The 24,045-nt window shown below is 44.9% G+C and overlaps 1 protein-coding gene across 1 annotated transcript in view; it reads left to right on the plus strand.

The window, feature by feature from the left end:
• astn1 (astrotactin 1) overlaps positions 1-24,045 on the plus strand; it is a gene marked incomplete at both ends in the record, with an annotated part of 1,409,859 nt that overhangs the window by 322,459 nt on the left and 1,063,355 nt on the right. The window contains one exon of the mRNA XM_084327731.1: positions 4,897-5,965. Coding sequence (XP_084183857.1) covers positions 4,897-5,965 — 1,069 coding nt within the window. The remainder of the gene's footprint in view (positions 1-4,896; positions 5,966-24,045) is intronic.

Below are 24,045 nucleotides of genomic sequence, written 5' to 3' on the forward strand. Positions count from 1 at the left end.
AACTCTCTACCACTCTCCAGTTTGTATAGAGAACAGTTCCTTCAGAAGGAGAACCGGTACCTGCATAACGTCTGTTGTGCGTTTGGATGCTTTCAAATCTCATCTAAAAGTGTGGGTGTTGTAAGTGACATGAAAAGTCATTTCTAAAGATGGGAGAGAGTTTCTTTAGAGTCCGGCATCACACACTGGGTGTATCATTTTGTCTGTACAACTGTTAGTACATCGGCTGTTTTAGGATTTTCTAAACAGACTTGGTATGTGGTCTATCATCCGAGAGGATTGCATAGTGATGATTCTTCTTGACAAAATAGTGTATTGCTCATTTGGACACAACATTAAAAAGAGAATCACCATGATTTGACTATTTACCACACACGCTCCTACACAAAGCATTATCTGTACCAAATAGTGCATGGCACTGTTGGTTACAGTATTGAAGTGACTTTTTCCAGAATACATCCAATTCAACAAAAGCTTCACTAATTGTGTTTTTACAAGCATCATTATGTATGTACTCGTCTAAAACAAACAAACAAACAAAAACTAAAAAAAGCCCTTAAATTGATGGTTGTGTATGGCGTTGAATGCGGCTACGCTGATAGTTGGGATCTTCTCTTGTGCCCCTGTGCGATCTGTGCTACAACAAGCTGAACATTTGGAGCTTCCCTCTTGTGTACTCCCTGTGCACTCTGTGCTACAACAAGCTGAAGGTTGGGAGCTTCTCTCTTGTGTAGCGTTACTCCTTGTGCACTCTGCTACAACAAGGTGACCACTCCTTTATTGGCGCTGCATGTCCATCCATAATAGATGACTAAGATGACTGAGTTTGTCTGTTCAACAGCAGGGGAGTCACTGGCAGCTCAAACAGATGTGTTCTGCTTCAGTTACTGCCAAGCAGAGCCTTTAAGTTGCCAGATCAGTAGGGGGCTGCACCAGGGTGTAGAGTCCACACTAGAGGTTTGGTAACTACTAGTTAGTTTGTAACTAAGTCAGCTACTACATTTGGTTGCACCACGATTACATGGGGCCAGTGTTGTAATCTAGTCACTAAATCGTGTGTCCGAGTCGAGTCTCGAGTCCCCATGTGTTCGAGTCCAAGTCTGAGTCACCAAAGAAGAGCCTGAGTCAAGTCCGAGTCGAGTCCCCATTACCCTAGTCCGAGTCCGAGTCCAAGTCATCAAGGTTGAATCCACTCCACTCTGGCAGTCAAACAGTTGACATACAAATAAAAAGAGGTCTACATTAAACATAAATGGCACAGCGCCCACCACCGAAATTAAATAATGTTACGTTAATATAGCCATCAATATCTTATGCCAAATGATTAGGGCCTATTACAAAATATGTTTTTTTATTAAAATAACAAAACAAAAATGATCAATGAACAAGTCCGAGTATGCAACTCCGAATACAGTCAATGCTCGAGTCCAGGTCCGAGTCATCAGTGTCGAGTCACGAGTCCTGCAAATCAGTCCTGGACTCGAGTACTACTGTACATCACTGCATGGGGCATAACCTAATTCGTTTTGATGTAAGCCATTCAAAATAGCGTTTTCCATTGACATAGTTACCATGTGCATTAGCTTGCTGGCTGGCATGAGCCACTTGGCATCCTAGCACACCGTAGTAAGCTAGATCAATAATGAAATACCATATCAATAAATGATATCTCTAAACAGTGCTGAATGGCAGGAGAAAATGCTGTTTTACCGTTAGTGAGTATAATTCTATGACATTGTAAGATTTATACCTACCCCTAGGGCATGTGTAACTATTTACTTGTTACTTAGAGTTACGTTGTAATTCACCTCTGCGGTGCAATCACTTACATTTTTGTAATACGTAAAGGCTGTGGATATGTATATATGATTTATATTACAAAGTACTGTAGATCTTGACAGTTGGTTGTCAGACCTATAGGCAGATATATACAGAGGACTTACTTTGTATTATATCCTAAAACAGGAGGACAGTTATTATTATTATCATCATCAGTAATAATAACAACAGCAATAACCAGAAGTGGAGGAAGAAGACGTTTTCAATGTGAGAAGGGTCTGATTCCACAAACCCTGACTTCAGCAGATGATTGGCCGAGATAATCATACCAGCCCAAGCTGTCCGGTGCTTTGTGTGGCTCCATGTGACTAGGACGGCGCAATATGGCACTGTTTGCTTTTCGCTCAGTTTTGCAATAACCCTCAGGGTGGAAGGGTTGTTGGCTCTATGAGAGAAACGCCCTCACTATGCCCAATCAACCCAAAAGGTGAGGAGCAGTGGAGTCTGTCTGTGCCTTCTGGTATTTCACTGGAGCAACAAATGACATTGTAGCACCCTGAAAATATGGCTATTATTCAGAAGTGCTGACTTGCCTTTTATCTCCCCTGGTGCACCAAGACATACTAACTAGTTTCCATTAATATTCCCTCGAACAATGACGCAGACTTCTCCTTCTTTTACCGGCTGGAATATGGATTATGAACAGTAACACTGGGTCATATTCTTTCATCCAGTGCTTCCCTGTGGGGCTAGTTTGCGGTACCAGCAGGGGGCGCGGTGGCAGGCAGAGAGCGTACGAGAGAGACGGGAAAGGAAGCAAGCCAATGGAGACGGAAGGGGGGAGAACGAGCCTCTTTGAGTTTGGACTTGGATGTGATCGGTCATGTCTCGACAGAGCCCTCGTTGTGGACCACACGGGCGAACGTATTGAACTTGAGTATATGACGGGTTATCCCAGAAGTACCCGTGCTAGTGCGTGAGTAAGAGAAACTGAACCCAAGGACTAACGTCCATAGATAGCGTGTTATAGTAGCAGTGTGTGCGGTATATTTAGCATGCTGCTAACGGCTATATTGACTCCAGTATACACCGAGCGCGAGGCGCTGAAGAGACCGGTAGTGTAGCCAGCCACGTTGCGCAACAGTATAACCGTGTAGCAGGTGGGCTGTTTGGGACCCAGAGAGTAGCTTCAGTTTAGGGTAGGGCCAGAGTATTGCTGCGCGTCAACCCAGCGCCGGCCGTCAACAACTAGTCTTCGCCGGCGTCAACGTCTGCTCTGCACCGGCTTTCTTCAGGCCAGCACGGGAGTTCGTCCCGACCGGCAGAGGTCGCCATCATCCAGCACGCGCCCTCAGCCCGCTACTGCCCCTTTGCTCCAGCCCCGCTTGCTAGCGCCCGTGACGAGAGCGTTCGACGCCATCTTGCTACCTGGACGGTAGTGGCGTGGCGAGGCCGCCATTTTGGTTGAGTACAATAGAGCCTTGATGCTCCGGATCTATTACACAGTACACAGTGTGATGCGGCCTACGGGTGAAGCTAACGTTGCTAAATCCAGTTCATAGGGGTACCCCATACACATTATATGCCGGCATTAGTATAGGACTTTTGTTTTGGTACAGTGGGCCCACATTTTTTATTTCCTTTGAGTGTGATAACGTGTGGTTCTTGAATAATAATTTCCCATTCAATTAACCTTTTCCCTGTGGGGAGGTTCTAGACCTGTGACTCCATAGATAAAGCCTTAGAGAGGTATTGTACATGAAACTGACCCAGACGTGGGTGATGAGTGAAACACATTTGAAGTATATTATTCCTGGTAGGAACCCATAGGTGGGTGTATAATATAGGTGGCTATAAGGTGTTGAGTTACAATCTGAGTAATAGTAGGAATTCATTCTAGTTGACTATCCCTATTAAATCTTTGTAACTGAACCGTACCAATTAACATAAAACATTGAATGGGGTTCTGTGTGCGTGTCCCTTCCTGTGCCCAGTCTTAACCATTTTGGTGTGGGTAACATTACTGCAATTAACCCCTTCCTATTCAACCTTCCCTTTCTTACTGTAAGGTTTCTAGTGTCACTGAGGGAGGGTACTGCTTGCGGGGGGAACCAAGTTATTTATTTACAATTCAGTCACTAGGTGTGGGAGGGTTAAAGGAGTAATTGGGGGAAGTGAGAGCGTGTTGGGGAGTACTGCTGACCGCCCTGGAAGGGAGAGGAAGACCAGAGTACCAGACCAGGTTGGTAAATCCCTGGCCCCATCCACTCCCACTGCCAGCCTCCAGTTGATGCTCCAGTCCCAAAGACGGAGGTGCAGTTAGCCAGAGATCTACTGTGTCTCAGTGACTGTGCACACCCGTTCCCACGAAGCAGGGATAATCCACCCTGCTGCATTTGGCGTCACGAACATGATACACATCCTACTCCACTCCCTCGTACGTGACGACCAAGAGACCTAAGATGTCGGAGGGACGACACCCCGAAGCCGGAGGTCAGAGCCGGGTGGTCCCGGGCGGATCAACGAGATGACCCGCCGGCCCCTCTCAAAGAGGAAGGAGGGGAAGCCGAGGAGAGACGGACCCTGGCCGCACAAGTGGAGTCCCTACACGGTCAACTCCAGGACTAGGCGGGCGTCCTGGATCACCAGCACGAACAGCTGGAGCAGGCCAGATGCCAAGAGTCGCTTGCCTTGGCGCAGGCCATGATCCAATGACTTCCTCCAGCGCCCCTCCCGGTGGTGTACGTCCAACGAGAGCGGAAGTGCAGCGAGTTTGGAGGTGAAAAAGAGAGGGGGAAACTGCCTGTGGAGGACTGGATCCAGGCAATGAGGACCCATCTCCGTGCCAGTCGAGTGCCCGCGGAGGAACAAGCAGAGGTCGTACACCTCCACCTAAAAGGCGAGGCGAAGCAGACTGTACGCTTCCTGACGGAGGGAACCGTCCCCGACACGGAAGCCTTGTTCAAGCTACTCGAGGAAACCTATGGGGACAAGGTCCCGGTCAGCGTTCGGCTGGGGGAGTTCTTTGCCCGAAGACAGGCCGCCGGCGAGACTGTGCGACAATTCGCCTATGAGGAGGAGAGGATTTGTCGCCTACAACATCGGGCGCCCACACAGGTCGCCGACGCCGCCGGCCTGCTGCATGAACAGTTTGTGGTGGGTCTAGGAGACGAGACCCTGAGGCGGGAGATGCGGAGGTATGTGAGGGAGGACGGGACGCGGACGTTCCCCCAAGTGATGCTGGCGGCGATCGACTGGTCCGAAGAGGAGGTGGTCCTGCCCCCCGCTAGGGGGGGCGCCCGGGGCATGATACACGGCGTAGCCGCGGAGAGACGCGAGCCGCCTCTGGACATAGCCGCGCTCCAGGAGTCCATCCGACAGCTCTTCGCCGGCCAGGAGCAGTTGGGCGCACGCCTGGAGCAGCTCTTCCAGGCGTTTCGACAGGAGCGAGACACACCCCAGAGAGGCTTCGCCGGAAGCCGACGGAGGGGAGACGTGCCCTCTACCCCGCTCAGACTACCCCGCCAGAGCAAGGATGGGAGACTGATCTGCTACGCCTGTCAACAGGCCGGCCATATCGGCCGCGAGTGCCCCCACGTGATGGGAGAACCACGCCGGACGGAAGCACCGGGCTGTGAGGTTCCTCTCCCGCCAGTACAGGGCGTCATCCACCCAGCAGCCGGCGGGTTGTCCAACCTGGCGACCGCCAGACGGTGGGCTGGAGAGAGAGGTGTAGTGACGTGCCAGATGATACGCCACCAAGGCGGCCGGCCCGACGGACACGCTGGTGGCCGGAGGCCCGAGGCGCGGAACGGCCCGCCGCGGGGCCCCGCCCTGGTCGCGAGGCCAACCGAAGAGGTGAGCCCACGGGAGCCGCCGGAAGTCAACAGCGGAGGGTATGCGACGATCTCGGCCGAAGAAGTTCGGGCTCGCTTGCTCCGGGCTGCGCGTGGTCGGCCGGCCTCCATCCGTGCTCGCCGGAGCCCCGAGAAGCGGACCAATCCGTCGGAGGTCCCAGTGGTCGGCGCCAGGCAGATAACGGCTCAGAAGGGAGACAGCGGCTATAGCTGGGACGAGATACGGCGGTTCCAAGGGGAGGACCCGGAGGTGGGGCCCGTACGAGAGGCGGTGATGAAGGGGAGCTGCCCCACAGGAGTGCGACTGCAAGAGGCGAGCCCGCTTATACGTAAGCTCTACGGGCAGTGTGCTGCCATGTGCTGCTCTCTCAGCTTCTGCAAGTTGATTCTGAAACTTCTCCATAGATCCATATCTCTGAGACACCACGTCACTGAGGCTGCGTTGTTCTCTCTCCGCCTGCTCCTTCATCCTCTTCAAACTCTTCCTCAACCAACCAACACCTCCATCATTCTCTACTGAGGCTGTATGTGCTGCAGTACCAGTCCTATGCACTGGGGGAAGACCACTCCCTCCATCTTTCCAGTATGGGTTCAACTCCAGCTTATGCAGACCAGCCTGTTGGATGGCCTCTGCCTTGGCTTTCTCCTCCTCTTGTCTCTTCTTCTCCTTTTTGATATTTGTTGACCTTTTCTTCTTCTTGGTTTTGAAGATGGTCTCCTGCTGTATCTGATGAAGACGTTGGTGGAGCTTTGGGAGGAGCCATGTGTTCTCGCCTCTCTGTATCCTCAACTCCTGCTTGGCCTCGTCGATCACCTCCTGATGAGCTTTACGTTTATACTCCCTCTTCTTATTGGTGCTGCTCGAGCTTTCAGAACTAGCTCCAAACGCTGCCATGACACTGTTGTCTCCTCCAACTGGTCCATTTACAGTCCATCCGAGCATCGTATTGACTGCATATGGCCCTAGATCCACACTTCGGATGACTTCCAGTGGTTCTAAGGCTCTGGGAACGATCAGACCAATCAACATCTCCACATCTGCATCTATCTGTGGCAGATAGACATGCTTCAGATGAGGCCATTTTTCCAGATCTTGCCGTTGTGGGATGTTACTTCGATTGACAGGCATTTGATGTTGTGCAAAGATTTTTGGTATTTTACAGTATCGGTCACTGTCCAATCCAGCGACTTCCAAGTCAGATGTAATGCAACTGTCAACCACCTTTTATTGGCCCATAGTACGTAAAAGGATCCTTGTTTTCCTCCCAGATAGTCCCCGTTTAGCCATCAGACCCATTGTGCAGAAGGACGCTGAACTCCCTGGGTCTAGAAAGGCGCAGTTTTCCACTGACCTTTGACCTTTGCTTGATTTAACTTTAACTGGTACGATGGCAAGCTTGCAATCTTGATCACCGGCCCCAGTAAGGCCACCGGTATGGATCTCGACTAGAGTTCTGTCCACTGCTCTGTCTGAGTTGCTCCTGCCTTTCTCTGCATCTCCATTCTCCTTAGAGTGGATGTGAAGCAAGCTGGGGTGTCGTGAGCCACATGTCCTGCAAAACAGACGTTCCCTGCACTCTCTGCTGATGTGCCCAGTGCACAAGCATCCAAAGCAAACTCCATTCTCCTTCAGGAACTCCATCTTCTCGCTGTGAGCTCTCCTCTCCAATAGAGTACATTACTCCAGTGTGTGTCCACCCTCTTTGCAGAAAAGGCAAGTCTCCTCATATCCATCCTTAACTCCGTTTTCCCAATGAGCATCTCTTTCAATTGTGGAGAACGTTGTGGCACAACTACTCCCTCTAGCCTGAAGACGAGGCACAGGTCTAGCTCTGCCACTTTCCTTGAAAGCCCCCGTCATTGGAGCGTCTTGTTTGTCTCCAAATACAGGGTCTGTAGCGATTCTCGCTTCCCGCTCAATAAAAGTCACAATGTCAGTAAACATAGCACGTTTGCGATGTCTTTCCTGGATGTTACATGCTTCAGTTCGCCACTTGTTCCTCAGCTTGTAGGGCAACTTCTTGATAACAGCAAGCATGTTTGCAGATGTGTTTAGGTCACATAGGTTATGCACGTCTTTCATGGCATTGCAGCATCCGCGCAAGAATAGGCTGTATGCTTGTAAGGCTTTCCCATCCTCCGACTTAATAGCTGGCCATGCAAAGATGTTGTCCATGTAAGCGGATGCTATGACGTGCTCATTTCCAAAGTGTTCCTGGAAAGTGTTCACCGTAGCATATCCAGTGCCATCAGTCATATGTTGACAACTTCTGACTAGTTGTTTAGGCTGCCCCCTGGTGTATTGCTCCAAATAGTGCAGGCAATCAACAGCATTGTCAGTCCTCCTTTCTATAGTCTGTTCAAAGGACTGTATAAAGCCATGGTACTGCAGAGGGTCACCTTCAAATATTTGGATGTCTCTTTTAGGCAGTGAAGCAATGCATTGCTGATGCACCAACATGGTAGTGATGTTGTTTTGTTTTTGCATAATAGACATTATGTTGTTCTGTTCACTGCTGTTGTTCCTGGAAACAGAGTGTATGTCTCTATACAAAGATAATGGAGGCCATGTAGTCTTTGGGACCGTGCTCTGTCTCTGTGTGAGCGCTGGGTGCTCTGTAGCATTTGAGATCATAGTCTGGGTCTGTGTGAGTGGTGAGGGCTTCTGGAGGTATTTGGCTCCATCAGGTTGCCTTTGCTTTGGCCTTGTGCCTCCAACGTATGCAGGTTGTCCTCTTCCATCCTTGTGTGATACAAATGTCTCTGCATTAATGTTGAGGCCCTTTTCAAAGTAGGATTCCATTCCATCCGATTTACGAGAAGCAGCACTCCACACCCCTGACCCAGAGGTTCTCAGAACATTCAGCCTTGCTACCGATGCGGCTATGTCCGCTTCAAGCTGAAGTTGTTCCTTTTGTTTCTGTATGTGATCTTCCTGGTCCTGTAGAGCATGCCTTGCTATGTCTGCTTGTTTCTTTATTTGAGCTTCCTGGTCTTCAAGAGCATGCTTTTGCTCAAGCAACTTTTGCCGAGCCATTAAGGCGGCCATGTCGGCCTCGGCTCTGAGACGTGTAGATGCATTTGAGGAAACCTTTGATCTAATAGATCTTGAACCATAATTATTGCTACTATGGTTGGATATGTTGTCCTCTGGTTGAACATCCTCTTGAGCATAATGAATACTGTGCGACTGAGGCCCAGTCAATTCCACATTTCCCAAACTCCCATGTTCTCCATTGTCCTCCTCTGCAACCGCATGCTGCTGCATTTCAGTAGGCCTGTTATGAGCCTCTAACTGAGGTTTGTTTCCTCTGGTTACTGAAAACCAGGCATTAACATCGTTAATGAATCCATCTTTATGTTTATTGACCTTTGAGAACCAGTCATTTTGTTGTTCTTGTTCATCGTGTGGAATAAGAGGCATCAAATAGTTATGAAGTTCATTAGCATTGTCAGACACTTGCATCAAAACGTCACGTTGTGCTTTAACCAGTGCAACATTTTGCTAATTGTTCATGAGCTTTTTGACAGAGGTTATCAGATGTTTTATTTCCTCCACTTTCCCTTTGCGTTTCTTTTGGAGTGATTCGACTTTATTTGCCAGAGCTTTTGCAGTGAGAGTTATTTTTCTCTTTTCTTTGTCCTGTTTCCCAACATTTGAACCACTCATTTTGAATGCAGTTATCACCATGAGAATCCAATTCCAATATTCAATGCATTTGCAAAGCCCGCTAAATATATCAGCCACAGCAAGAGAGCAGTGCAGTGCAGCGCACGGTAAGTGTTTGTTGTCACACACATGATACAAGTTTTGCCCGGCGGGCCGCGCACACACATCCACAGCGTGTTCAGCATAATAACAGTTTTCCACTCAGCGGTAGAACCAGCTCAAAATATGCTGGCTCGGTCCGGTCCTTTGTGCGTGCGTGCGCGCGTTGCTCCTTTGCTCCGCGTCCAATAATGTCTGACTTATCGGGACCTTTCGTGGCTCCAATCCTTCGTTCAGTGTCACTTTTTGCTGACAAATGTAATGTATCGCGACTGTCCAAACAAACTGTAGTCAGTCACCGAGAGACTAAATCGGGGAAATAATGATACCTGCCAGACGCGCCGCTCGTCACATAATCACTGCTCCAGGATACTGTGTTTGGTTCGTTTATTAAAGTTAGATCAGTTCATATACTACAAAACTAAAGTGAATCACAGCTTGGTTTATCACAGTGTAGCGTGCGGTCAGCAAAGTGTGACTTCCCCGTTCACCCCCTCATTCATTACCGTACCAGCAACCCGCCGGTGAACAGCTGACTTTACTACTACTACGACACCATGTGACCCCTTGGTGAATGACGTAACCATAACAACCCGTGGTCTATACCTGTCACCAGTGGCGGCCCGTACATTCTTCTCCATGGGGGGCGCTATACCAAACATTTTGCAAACATGTACCACGCATTGGCGAATATTTAATTAGGTACAACTATCACCATTGCCATCAATCAATATGATCACAGTCAGTCAAATGCAGCCACGCTTCCAATATGCCCTACACAATCAGAGAGAGAGTGAGAGAGAGAGAGAGAGAGATAGAGAGAGAGAGAGAGAGAGAGAGAGATAGAGAGAGAGAGAGATAGAGATATAGAGAGAGAGAGAGAGAGAGAGAGAGAGAGAGATAGAGAGAGAGAGAGAGAGAGAGAGAGAGGGAGAGAGAGAGAGAGAGATCACAACTCTACCTTGTTAAGTTGAAACGCACAGTGGTCCAGCAGGCAGAAGGGCTTGATAAAGTATATCCACTCCACTGTCCAGACTGTGTTGATGTCCATTGTCCATGCATGTCCACACTGCATCCATATATAGCTTGTTGTTAGCCAACAAGTACTGTGTGAGTGAAGAGCTGTGTCTGTGTCCATTTCCGCGTCGAACAGCCTGCAAACTACCTGGCGTTCCTATCGCCATGCTCTAAGACAAACTCTAACCTTAACCAACTTTGAAAGAGTGCCTAAGCTTAACCGTCGAAAGAACTTGCCGTCACGCTCTAAGACAAATAGCTGCATCACAACAACACCGAGACTATCTACTGTAACCCAGAAACTGGCGTTGGCCAATCAGAGAGAGCGTCTCCGCGAAATGCGGCTACGGAAAAAACTGACGTCGGCCAATCAGAGAGTGTCTCCGAGAAATGCGGCTACGGAAATTATAGACGCTGCTGCTTAGACCACTTCAAAACGCGCCCGTGTTCCATCATAATACATCATATTTCAACGCACAGCGCGTTACGCACTGATTGGCTGCGACGGATACAGCGATGAAACAGTGCACGCCGTGCACACGCACTCAAAGCGCTATTGCGTCTAGCCCGAGAGAAATACGGCTAGGAGAAATGCAGCTACGGTAACGGAACGTATTCTCTATCAGACAGTGAGTCACTTCCTGTTCAGGAAAACGATTATTTATATTTGATATATTAACGTTATATTGTGCATTGGAAACACAAACATACTTAAAATGAGTAAATATTATTCATTTTAAACATGTTAATATTATTTATAGGGCTATAAAACAAACAAAAAATAAAAAAAATCGTATTCTTCTCTCTTTTAACCAGGGTTAACCAGGGGGGGGCGGCGCCCGAGCGCCCCTAGTGGCCAGCCGCCACTGCCTGTCACCAACAATGGTACTCCAGTACAGTTTTGAGACATGTATGAGTAATTACACTCAAAGTGCAATAGAACATTTTGAATTGTGAGAAAAAGAACTGAGGAAAACACTTCGGCATTCAGCTCAGATATCTCAGTTATTTCACAGTGATATTGAAATAACCCGATCAATGAATGTAGATAGTCAAAGATACTTGATAAACACAGGTTTATTATAGAGTATATACTATAGCTAGATGACCCAACAAGGACAGTGGCCTCCTATCCCCAGGTGAGTTCCCAGAGTGAGACGTGGCTCTTTATAGTGGAGAGAAGGGAATTCTGGGTAGATTGGCCCGGGGGGGGGTGAAGGTGAGAGAAAAAAAAGGTGAATGGTAATGATATGGGGGGGGGGGGGGGGTTGAAACATGGCTGGGGGATTGTTTGAGGAGGGGGGACTATTCTGCCACAAAAGCAAGCGTTCTGATGACAAGTTATCAATGATGGCAGGTGGATATGGGTGAGAACTGCACCCAGGCGCATGATGTTGGACTCCCACAGAGGGGGGGGGGGGGGGGGGGGGGCTCCACTCCCTCTTCACACCCCCTTCAAGTAACAACTGAAGACACATGATCAATAGTCAGTTACAGGGGATTCACTATGCTAGGGGGCCTGCTGTAGGGTCTCAGAGAGAGGCGCCTCTAGCCAGACATGACTACCAAATAAACATCATCAACAGTCATCGATAGGGTAGGAGGATGCTCGTAAAACCTGTGCTCTCATCATGACCCGCGCTTCACCAGTGTTTAGTTTGACAACTCGCACGCCGCGCTCCGTCATTGAGATTCATGGCGTGGCCCACCGCTAAAGCCGCGTTGATAACATTGATCGTGTAAACCTTAAATCAATGTGTGCCTCTGGCCTCTTGTAAACCCGGTGGAAGCGGTAGCGGCTGTAGAATTCCACGGCCTTGCTAGTCATTCGGTACCTTTGGGGGCCGCGTGTTTGTTAAAGGCTGCAGAGTGAGACAGGCAGCAGGTCCAGGGAGGGCTTCCCATGTAGGTTCTAATGAAGGGTGTTTACAAATGCAGCCATTGTGTAGCTAATTTGAACAGCTGTTGCTCCACCTCCAAACCAAGAGGAGTTCTGGGTTACAATATCCCAGTTTTGTTCAATTTAGGCTTCTACTGAACAGCGGTTGCTGTAATACTACTGCATGCGGTGTGACCAGCAGGATTGACATTGCATACCACTGTAGGTGAAAACACAAGTTTGTAAACCCGTAATGTAGTTAAGACAACACGGCGCTGCCAATCTCCTCTGTCGAGGACGACATGTCAAAAATGTATCAAAAGGTTTTAAAGATGCACCGACTAAGAATTGAAATGAGGACTATGTAGACTCGGTGGAAGAGGAATCTGTTCTCCAACAACAAAGGTATGATGAAGGTCTGTTAGACCCATCGATTATATATCGCTGGAAGCTAAATGTGCCACGCCTCCCCCTCTCCTCTACGACTGTGAAGACTCAATTAATGTACATAATGTACAATTATGGGGAATAAGAGTGTCATTGTAACAGTGATGGTGTCTTCAAGATCCTCATTACTGGCCTGATGGAATGACGTTAAATGATTGAAAATCATAGTTAGTGCACTTTCAAATGCTCGTCTTTTTTTTTAGACTCAATCTTCTTAAGAGGTCAGGCGGCTTATTTTCTTTGTCCTTTTGGAACGGTACTGTAAAGGCCAGGGTGGCTGCTGAGTAGGGGGCACACTTGAGGGATGGTTTTGGTGGGACTCGATCCCCCCGCAGTAGGGGGAGTAACCGCAATACTCAATCTCTGGATGATGAAAGATGAGTTGTCGTATTAATGAAAGGAGCTCTTTGCATCAAAGGCAAACCGGTGTTTCAGCGTATTACTGAGAAATGGGTTTCCCACTGATTTGGGACTTTCACTGCGTGGTGCCTTGACTGCTACATCTTTTTTCTTTCTTTTGACAAATATACTGTACCGTGTTGCAACGACATCAAGCTGTTTTTAATAATGAAAAGAGCACTCTCCACCAAAAAAGGACTGGTGTTGGAGTGTATTATTCAGAGTCGGTGTAGGAGGATAATATTCCAACCTGCGTTTGGGAATTTCACTTTGTGAACGCTTGCGTGTCATCTTTTTCCAAGGCTAGTCATCTTTTTGAAGTGCCGTGTTTTGACCAAGGTGCCACATCTATTTAAACTATACAAAAAAGCACTTTGCTTTGAAGACAAATGGAGTCTCCCACCTTTTGGGAGTCCCACCACACTGACAGAATGCTCCCCATCGCTTCCTTTTTCTGTCAATCTTTTGAAAGATCCTCTGAGTAACAAGTGTTTTTGCTTTGCTTTTTGCTCTCCTTCTATAGATGCAGTGCTATTTCAAACAACTCGGAGGGTTCAAAGTTGGAGGTGTGTTTTCCGATGCGCTTGTTCTCGCTTCTTGAGGGCTTACGGCCTCAGACAGCTCCTCTGTGTATAAAATGAATAGATTTTCCCCGGCCGTGAAGTTAGAAGTTAGACCTTTTCTAACTTGACAACATACACATTCAAAATAGGCCCCTTTGTATTTCCTGTTGCAATGTTTGCAGTTGCTGACAGGAAACACACTGTTTCCATAGCACTGTAATAGCAACAGAATACTTCTGAAAAGCCTGTGTTGTTTTTATCTCCCTCTCATTTTTCTGTGTATAACTGTAGCTGTGTCTGCCGTTTGCCCTTTTCTAATGGCAGCTGTGTTGACAACTTTTTATTCTTCTCAGATCTGAGATTTGGCTCAGCTGTGAGAGGATTGTGGGTTTCCAATTAAATTGATACAAATGGACTTTTATGAACAGGAAGAACAAAGCTATGTATGTTGATAACAGCTTCAAGTATAAGGTTAATGGACTGCATTCATACACCGTTTCTATCCAAAGCACTTTACAACGCGTGCCTCACATTCACCCATTCACTCACACACCGACGGCAGAGGCAAACATGCAAGGTGCCAACCCGTTCACTGGGAGTAGTTAGGGGTTAAGTGTTTTGCTCAATGGCACTTGGACACGCTCCCGGGAGGAGCCGGAATCGAACCGGCAATTGTTCAATTACTAGACGACTGCTCTACCTCCTGAGCCACATACCCGTTTTTGTTGTCTATGTAATTATAAGAAGGATAAGGATGCCAATAACATCAAGTACAAACAAGTGTGAACGGATGTCAAGTGAATTACTAACACAAAACTGGAAAATAATATATGAAGAAGATTATATTGACAAAGCATATGAAAATCAAATCACTGTATGACAGAAATTGTCCAATAAAACAATACAGCAAAAAACTAAACTATACAGCTAGCCTGTGGATCACAAAGGGGCTACAAAATGCTTGCAAAAAAATAAAACATGTAGAGAATTCATAAAGTATATAAATGATATGCTCAACGATATAAACATATTTTAACTGCTAGAACTACTATTATGATATGTATGAAGGAGTATTCTAATGAAATATTAGATGATAACAGAAATAGCATTAACTCAATCCCCACCAACAACGATTATATATGTGTTTGGCCGCCAACCGTTGAACGCCAACCATGTTATTTTTATTTTATTTATTTTTATTTATGTTATTTGATAATCTTTCCTTTTTTTTCGATATTTGTATTCATTATTCATCCAGGGACCTTGGTGTTACCATAGGGAATACGTCTGAGGTCGCCAAAGTGCAATACCGGCCGCATCCAGCTAGACGGCGGTATCGAGCACCCTTTGTAACCTTGTATCTTGGCCTGTGAGACGGCCAAATGTCTCCCGGTTCCATTGAAGTGCGTTAAATATCCCCAATCCATATGTTGTGTTGGGTTATGCCGTGGACCAAATGGACATTGGATGTACCAGATGGCAATCAAACAATTGGAATATTATTTTTGGAATACTCCCGATCACAGGTAAGGGCGATCTGATGTCAATTTTAGCTTGATCCTGCAATGCTTTTATACCGATCGGGCTGATAAGCTTTTTTAGTGTTCAATACGAATGCTGTTACTGACAATCAAATAATCAGAAACGCCCCCCCCCCCCCCCCCCTTTCATGCATTCATGATGGAACATAATACCTATGATATATATTTTATTTTGGAATAATAAAGTATACAGGCAAGAAACGGCAACGTCTATAGTGGAATTGACGTATGAGGCTATAACTCCATTTCGGGAATTACCCTAGACCGCTCTAAAACCATACTTATATTCACCATGGTATAACATGCGAACGTATGGATGGAAAGATTTATTATTTTTCACATATTGAACGATAGATAGGTGATGTGAAATGGGCCATAGTATTGTAGAATTGTAGAATATAAAATATAGTTATAGCTCTACAAACAAGGTGACACACTCCTATCTTTTAAAGTGTGGCAGTGCTATGATGGGCTGTGTCTAATTCCCGGCAGTCAATGAGTTAAGGGCATGTGAAGTGTGTTAAACAGCATTATTAAAAATAGATTAAGACGTTCAAGTTACCCTAAATACTAATACCATAAATAATGAATGATGTTGTTAATGGGTTTAATATGTTTTCTCTGGTAGAAGTAATGGTAACACTTTATAATAACACAATATAAGACCTTTATAAGGTATTTGTAGATAATGAACTAATCATGTGTAATTTATATACATTCGTATATTATTATTAAATCGTTTATAACTATATTTGTATAACAATTACAAATTAGTTCTACATTATTTATAACTCATTATCAACATTGTTTGTACTTGATTTGTTCATCATTAAATAATGCTGTTTAATGTGTAGTAACCCATTTGTAGATGCTTTGAAAAATGGATATGAAAAAACGACTATACTGTACTTCCATTTATTTGTTCATGTTCAACAAATTATTTTTTAAGACATTCATAAAACATCTATAAATCATTTGCAGATGCTATTGTGTGCCCTAATCTAAAGTGAAGCCTATTCATCATTAACAAATGTCTAATAGTTTGTTTATTTGTGGACTTTTATGAATACACTCAAAGCAATTACCAGACTTGTCTTTTCATGTTTAACAAATAATTTGTTAAGACATTCATACAACATCTATAAATCATTTGCAGATGCTATTGTGTGCCCTAATCTGAAGTGAAGACTATTCATCATTCATTCATCATTAACAAATGTCTAATAGTTTGTTAAATATTTGTTGACTTTTTCATCATGTTTTCGGATCCACCCTTCTTTGTGACATAAAACAGTGACAGAATTAGGGTTATAGATAAATGCAATTTTATTAGCACAAACAAAGCAATAACCAATAAACATTGTTTGTAATAAAAATAAAAATAGTCTCTTTTGACACGCCATATACACGTAACCTGGGGGACACTAGGACCCAGGAGTATGTAGAGGAAGTCACTTGAGACTTGAAAGTTGAAAGTTCACGTTTGTTCTCGTCAGTTTGAATGGAGCTACACGTTATACAAGCAGAGCCAATGAATTCATGCTGCCCCACGCTTTTAAGGTATGAGCAGGTTAAACACCCTTTTTGTTGGTAAATCTATTCCATCATTTCCGACCTACAACTTAATAGTCCTATATTTTGTGTAGACGTACTTGATGTGGTTGGACCTTTCCTCATTCCTGTGAACGCAGTTGCTGGCTGGCTAATGTGCGCTCAGTATATGTATGTAGTATGTGGGCCGACGTGTATGCTACATGAGGGTAATTGTAGCGGCAACATGCCGGTGCCGCTTCCTGGTGTAGACGGGGAGTGAATCCATACGCGCTCAACGTTCAAAGAAATAGTCTTCACACATTAAGCTCCGTTATCAGACACCGATGTGGTGATCCGATTTAATTAGAATAAGTAGGTTACATGGGAGGGTTGATCACAGCGATCCTAAGCGTCATATAACCTGGTCTAATTGCTTAAAGTGTTTCCTAAATAAGACTAATCTAAAAACGTTCCCGAAGCGTCCTGAAGCGCTGAAGCGTTCTAAGCGTTCTAAAGCGTTAAGCTTCCTAAGCGGTAAGAAAATCATATGCCTTCCCCATCGGCTACCGCCCACAGCTGATTCCTATCACCTATTTAATGATCTCTGTCGCGCCGTGGCTGATCACCTGACAGGTGCAGGTGATCCACCCACAGCGCAACAGAGACCACCCAACAGGTTACACAGAGTCATAACATTCCCATAAATCATTACATTCCCATAAATCATTACATTCCCATAAATTGTAACATTCCCATAAATTGTAACCTTCTAATAATGATAATAATAATAGTAATAATGATAATATTAATACTAATAATAATAATAATAATAATAATCAATAACAAAAAACACTCATTCGGCCTTTACACCGGCCCCTAATTGTGTTTACACAATTACAAAATAAATAACATGGCCAGGTGAGTGTTCATTTACGGCTGGCAATCCTCCTTTTGGCTCCAGTAGTAGGCACTGGTTGAACCTTCGTCATTTGGAAAGGCTTCCTGGATCCGTCCGAGCGGCCAGGGTTCCTGGGCGCTGTGTAGTCCACTATAATGGCTAAAGCACAGTCCTTACCGGCCCCATTATCTTCACCAAGCCTCACCTTTGGCTCTTTAACCGGTGTGGCTGATGCTCCTGCTCGTGTTTGCCATCCATAATGGATATGATAATGTTCATTCCGAGTCCATATTCTGGTCTTCTGGACATTCCATGTTACAAAATAATAAATCTTCATAGCGATGATTAATTCATAACTTAAAAGAGTCCATAATAAACTTAAATGTCTTAATGATGCATATTCCTTGGTCTTAATTGGGTATTATTGTCGTGTGATCAATACACCAATGCATCATGTTCACATTCTTGTGTTTGTGTTTCCTTTTCTCAAGGTCAAGGCCTTGTCAGGACCTTGGTCAGCCTCCCCTTTACCCTACCAAAGTGGGCTGAAAGGGGGGGGGGGCTTGAGAGTCCACAATCCACCTCACTCCAGAGTTTGCCATGGTGGTGCCTTGTAATGATGATGTGAATCAAGCACCACTCATGTTGTCTTCTCTTTCTTCTTTTATGATACACCTTGTACCAGACATGGCTATCTTCTTTGTTTAGCTCTTGAAGAGGTACATTCTCTGTGCTGTTAGATATGCCAGTCTTCTCTTTGCACTTAGATCTTCCAGAGTTGTCTCTGCTCTGAGATCTTCCAGACTTGTTTTTTCTCTTAGATCCTCCAGAGTTGTCTCTGCTCTGAGATCCTCCAAACTTGTCTTTTCCCTCCACCACTACTCCTCTCTTGTTCTTAGTCTTCTTGGGCTTGATGTCCTCTTCTTCATCCCGTTTACTTTTCTTGACCTTGTTTTTAGTCTTGATTTTCCTAGGTTTGAAGTCGATTCCTGTCACGTCATCTCGCTCCCTCTTCAGAGACTTCTGGTGTTTAGGAGAGTGGTAGGGGTCCTCTTCATGCTCAGACTTCATATTCTTCTTACGTGAACTGTTCTCTTCCAATACAGAACTGTTCTCTTCCTTCTTAATCTTGCCGTCTGGTGACTTCACTTTCTCCTTCTTTCTCTTGTTCTTGTACTTGTCCTTGTCCTTCCGTTTATCCGTGCCGTCATCTTTGCGCTCTGCATCCTTCATGAGCTTATTTTGCAGGTGCGTGGAAACCTGAGCCACCTGTGGCTTGGTGGCGGCTGTCTGCTGCCGTTTCAGCTGTTGTCTTTGTTTGCCGTCAAGGAACTTCACTTTCTCCTCTGGCTTCTTCTTCAGCTGAGCCTGGCTGGCTGCAGACTTTGGGGTTGGTGCCATCTGGACTTGGTTCTGTTGCTGGTTCTGCTGAGCCTGGAGAACCAGGCTCTGGGCTAGCTTCTGTTGTTGTTGCTGTTGCTGCTGTTGCTGTTGTTGCTGATGTTGCTGCTGTCGTTGTTCTTGCTGCTCTTGTTGCTGCTGGCGTTGTTCTTGCTGCTCTTGTTGCTGCTGGCGTTGTTCTTGCTGTTGTTGCTGCTGGCGTTGCTGCTCTTGTTGCTGCTGGCGTTGTTCTTGCTGCTCTTGTTGCTGCTGGCGTTGTTCTTGCTGTTGTTGCTGCTGGCGTTGCTGCTCTTGTTGCTGCTGGCGTTGTTCTTGCTGTTGTTGCTGCTGGCGTTGCTGCTCTTGTTGCTGCTGGCGTTGTTCTTGCTGCTCTTGTTGCTGCTGGCGTTGTTATTGCTGTTGTTGCTGCTGGCGTTGCTGCTCTTGTTGCTGCTGGCGTTGTTCTTGCTGTTGTTGCTGCTGGTGTTGCTGCTCTTGTTGCTGCTGGCGTTGTTCTTGCTGCTCTTGTTGCTGCTGTTGTTGCTGTTGTTGCTGTTGTTGCTGTTGTTGCTCTTGTGGCTGTTGTTGCTGTTGTTGCTGTTGTTGCTCTTGTTGTTGCTGATGTTGTTGCTGTTGTTGCTGTTGTTGCTGTTGTTGCTCTTGTGGCTGTTGTTGCTGTTGTTGTTGCTGTAGTTGCTGTTGTTGTTGCTGTAGAGACACGACGTAGGCCATCTCCTGTTGAAGCTGTCTCTGCAGCCGCAGAAGTTGTCGCTGATCCTCAATCCGTCTACGCTTGTACTTCCGCTCTCTCTCCTCTCTTCTCAGCTGCTCTTTGCAGGCAGGCATGTCACTTGGGTTGACAGAGTCAGAGTAAAACTGTTTCTTGTCAGCCGGTCTGGCCTCCTGTTGCTGTTGCTGGTGGCTAATTAGCTGGAGCTGCTCCTGCTCCTGCAGCCTTAATTTAACCTTTAATTCAGCCTTTAAATTAGCCTCCTGCAGCCTTAATCTATCCTCTAATTCAAAATGTTCCATTACTTTGATTTTGGCTTTTGATACAGAGATGTCGGTATCAATTTCCAATATCTCCCTCTCTGCCTTTAATGCAGCTCTGGCGGAAAGTTCATATGCCTCTAATGCAGCTGCATCAGCCTCTAATGCAGCTCTGGCGGAAAGTTCATATGCCTCTAATGCAGCTGCATCAGCCTCTAATGCAGCCCTGGCGGAAAGTTCATATGCCTCTAATGCAGCTGCATCAGCCTCTAATGCAGCCTCTAATGCAGCTCTGTTATGGCTTAATTCAGCCTCTAATGCAGCCCTCTTTAGACTAAATTCAGCCTCCATTTCCGCTTGTGTCAAATTCATGTTATCCATTTCAATATCTGCCGCTTGTGTCAAATTCATGTTCTCTGTTTCAATATCTGGCATCTTGTGTCAAATCCATGTTCTCTGTTTCAATATCTGACATCTTGTGTCAAATCCATGTTCTCTGTTTCAATATCTGACGCTTGTGTCAAATCCATGTTCTCTGTTTCATTATCTGACATCTTGACATCTTGTCTATATTTATCGACCAGTTCTTAAGACAGCTTTATAATTTGGCTTATATTCCACGGCGCCGTTTGCGCGCGCCACGTACGCAGTAGTGTCTATACCATTCATACACTCTACTCACGCACGTTCCGTTTGTTGTCCTCGAGCCGGGAGGGAGGATCCTCCCCTCTTGGTGGTGATGCTTTCGTTGATCGATCCTGTTGCTGATCACAGGCAGCGATGTCCTCGGGCTGTGATCATTCACTGTGCTGGTGTGGATCGATTCCTTCCTGCTGATCGATGATCTTTGATTGTCTCTCACAACAATGCTGGATCCTTGTTGACAGTCCTCTTGCGAGTCCTCCTCTGGTGTTGTCCTTATTGACGCGCGCCTCTGCCTTGGGTCGCGTCAATATCTGCGCGAGTCCTCTTTCACTTTACCGAAGCCCCTGTGACTTCAATAAAAGATGATTTTCTTACTTAATGTAGCGGCAACATGCCGGTGCCGCTTCCTGGTGTAGACGGGGAGTGAATCCATACGCGCTCAACGTTCAAAGAAATAGTCTTCACACATTAAGCTCCGTTATCAGACACCGATGTGGTGATCCGATTTAATTAGAATAAGTAGGTTACATGGGAGGGTTGATCACAGCGATCCTAAGCGTCATATAACCTGGTCTAATTGCTTAAAGTGTTTCCTAAATAAGACTAATCTAAAAACGTTCCCGAAGCGTCCTGAAGCGCTGAAGCGTTCTAAGCGTTCTAAAGCGTTAAGCTTCCTAAGCGGTAAGAAAATCATATGCCTTCCCCATCGGCTACCGCCCACAGCTGATTCCTATCACCTATTTAATGATCTCCGTCGCGCCGTGGCTGATCACCTGACAGGTGCAGGTGATCCACCCACAGCGCAACAGAGACCACCCAACAGGTTACACAGAGTCATAACATTCCCATAAATCATTACATTCCCATAAATCATTACATTCCCATAAATTGTAACATTCCCATAAATTGTAACCTTCTAATAATGATAATAATAATAGTAATAATGATAATATTAATACTAATAATAATAATAATAATAATAATAATAATCAATAACAAAAAACACTCATTCGGCCTTTACAGTAATACTTATTTGTATTTTCAGGCTGTATAGGCGCCGATACAGCCTGAAAATACAAATAATTATTACCCTTGTGTCATCATCACATATATATACTGAGCACACATTAGGAACAAACACAGCATTCAAATATGTAACATTAGCGCCAACCACATCAAGTACGTCTACACAAAATATAGGACTATTAAGTTGTAGGTCGGAAATTATGGAATAGATTTACCAACAAAAAGGGTGGCATTTTGAGGCATCATAACATGATTAACAACAATGCAATAACATACATTTTGGACCCAACTTAATTTAATGCATAATAATCTTTGGGGGGAAAAGCAATCATTTTAAGATTAGATATTATCAATATAATCGTGTGTTAAATTATTTGTATGCATATGTATAGCAATGACAGTGGGTTCATTGATTCATCTGATTACCAGCAAGCTTGTGTAGTATTGTCCTCTGGTGGTCAAACTGTGTAACTTCACTGAATATGTTTTTCAATGGACAATGATGGAAATTTATTCAAATAAAATACTTGTCATTGACCGATCAGAAAAATAGTCCAGCATCCAGGTCCATGGCCTGCTGTCAGCTTATGAGCAAGAACGGCTCATCCAAATGGGCCCTGTAGTTTGCAAGATTAGCTGTGGACGAATAGTCGGACGGATGGACATACGCAACCGATCGCATAATCCCAAGCAGGTGTTCATGTTTTGAAATATACAACATACTAGTCAATTACTTATATGTAAATTGCCATTATGTTCATAGCAAACTAACTTTAAAAATTTCACATTCTGTTCACACATAAAACAATTCTGATTTCCATTATATTAAAAGGGAAAAAGAAAAGCACATAGCCTACAGCAGGGGTGTCAAACTCATTTTCACAGAGGGCCACATCAGCATTATGGTTGCCCTCAAAGGGCCAAAGACCGTATAAATGTTAATGTAATGTAAAATAAATGTAGCTACACATTTACATATTGTTAAACATGGTGTTTCTGTATTTATTACTTATTCAAGTTATACATATTGCATATTCATTTGCATAAATGTAAAAATATATGTTAGCTTATGTTATTTTAACAAATAATTTTAGTTTATCAGAACCCCATATTACTCCACCAATCAATGATCAAACCATTCAAGTAAATAACAAAGAAGAATATCATCAAATACAAGCTATGACATTAAGTTTGTTCAAAACCTTTTTGTCACAGTCAAGAGGGGCAGAACTAACAACTGTGAGCTGCAAAGAACACGTGGGACAGATGTAGCAGATGTTACAAAAACAAATGGCTGCACACAACCTTGCAGAGGCCATACATCCAACTAATGGAAGATAGTTTAATTAACTTTAATTAACAGATTGCAGAATGGGTAAAGTACAGTACAGCTCAATACACACAATTGTTAAGGGGATGCAGACCAGAGAAAGACTTTCGACTTGTTTACATCAGGGTCCCCCATTTTCAATTCGTAATGAAATTGCTATTATGTGTCTGCATGAACACACAACTGTAACTGTACTCAAAAATAACAAAATAAGGGTTGTCTCAGTTCACAACTATATTGGTCAAGTTTTGGGTGGGACTTGTTTGCGTCCCTACAGCTTCTTATTCAATTGAGCAAGATGCTCGGTTATGTCACACAGCCAGTTTGCATCTGACAGTTCAGACAATATTTCTTCAACCCTTTGTTACCTATTCCGCCTGGATCTTTTTTGTATTTTGGGCTGTAAAATTGTCAAAGAATGTCTGAGGAGTAAGTGCTTTTGGCTTTTTTCCTTTGTTACCTCAGATGTTCAACATACATGTATGTGTAAGAATGTGTAATAACTAAGGCTGTCAAAGTTAAAGCTTTATTAACGCATTAACCCACAATTATTTTAACACTGCTATTTCCCAATATTAATGTAAAAAAAAAGATTTATTTTTTATTTTTATTTTTTTTACCTGAGCTCTTGGGGGGCCACATCAAATGACGTGGCGGGCCGGATTTGGCCCGCGGGCCGTGAGTTTGACACCTATGGCCTACAGTATACAGACTTTTCCAGCCAATTTCCATTCCAGGCAAGATCCAATTGTACAGCTAGACCATGACTTGTACGGTGTAATAGGATGTCTCTCTCTCTCTCTCTCTCTCTCTCTCTCTCTCTCTCTCTCTCTCTCTCTCTCTCTCTCTCTCTCTCTCTCTCTCTCTCTCTCTCTCTCTCTCTCTCTCTCATCTCTCTCTCTCTCTCTCTCTCTCTCTATCTCGCTCTCTCTCTCGCTCTCTCTCTCGCTCTCTCTCTCTCTTTGTATGTGTATCTTTTTTTCCTCGTGTGT

The sequence above is a fragment of the Notolepis coatsorum genome (genome assembly GCF_963971535.1).
Source record: "Notolepis coatsorum genome assembly, chromosome: 13".
Taxonomy (NCBI): Eukaryota; Metazoa; Chordata; class Actinopteri; order Aulopiformes; family Paralepididae; genus Notolepis; species Notolepis coatsorum.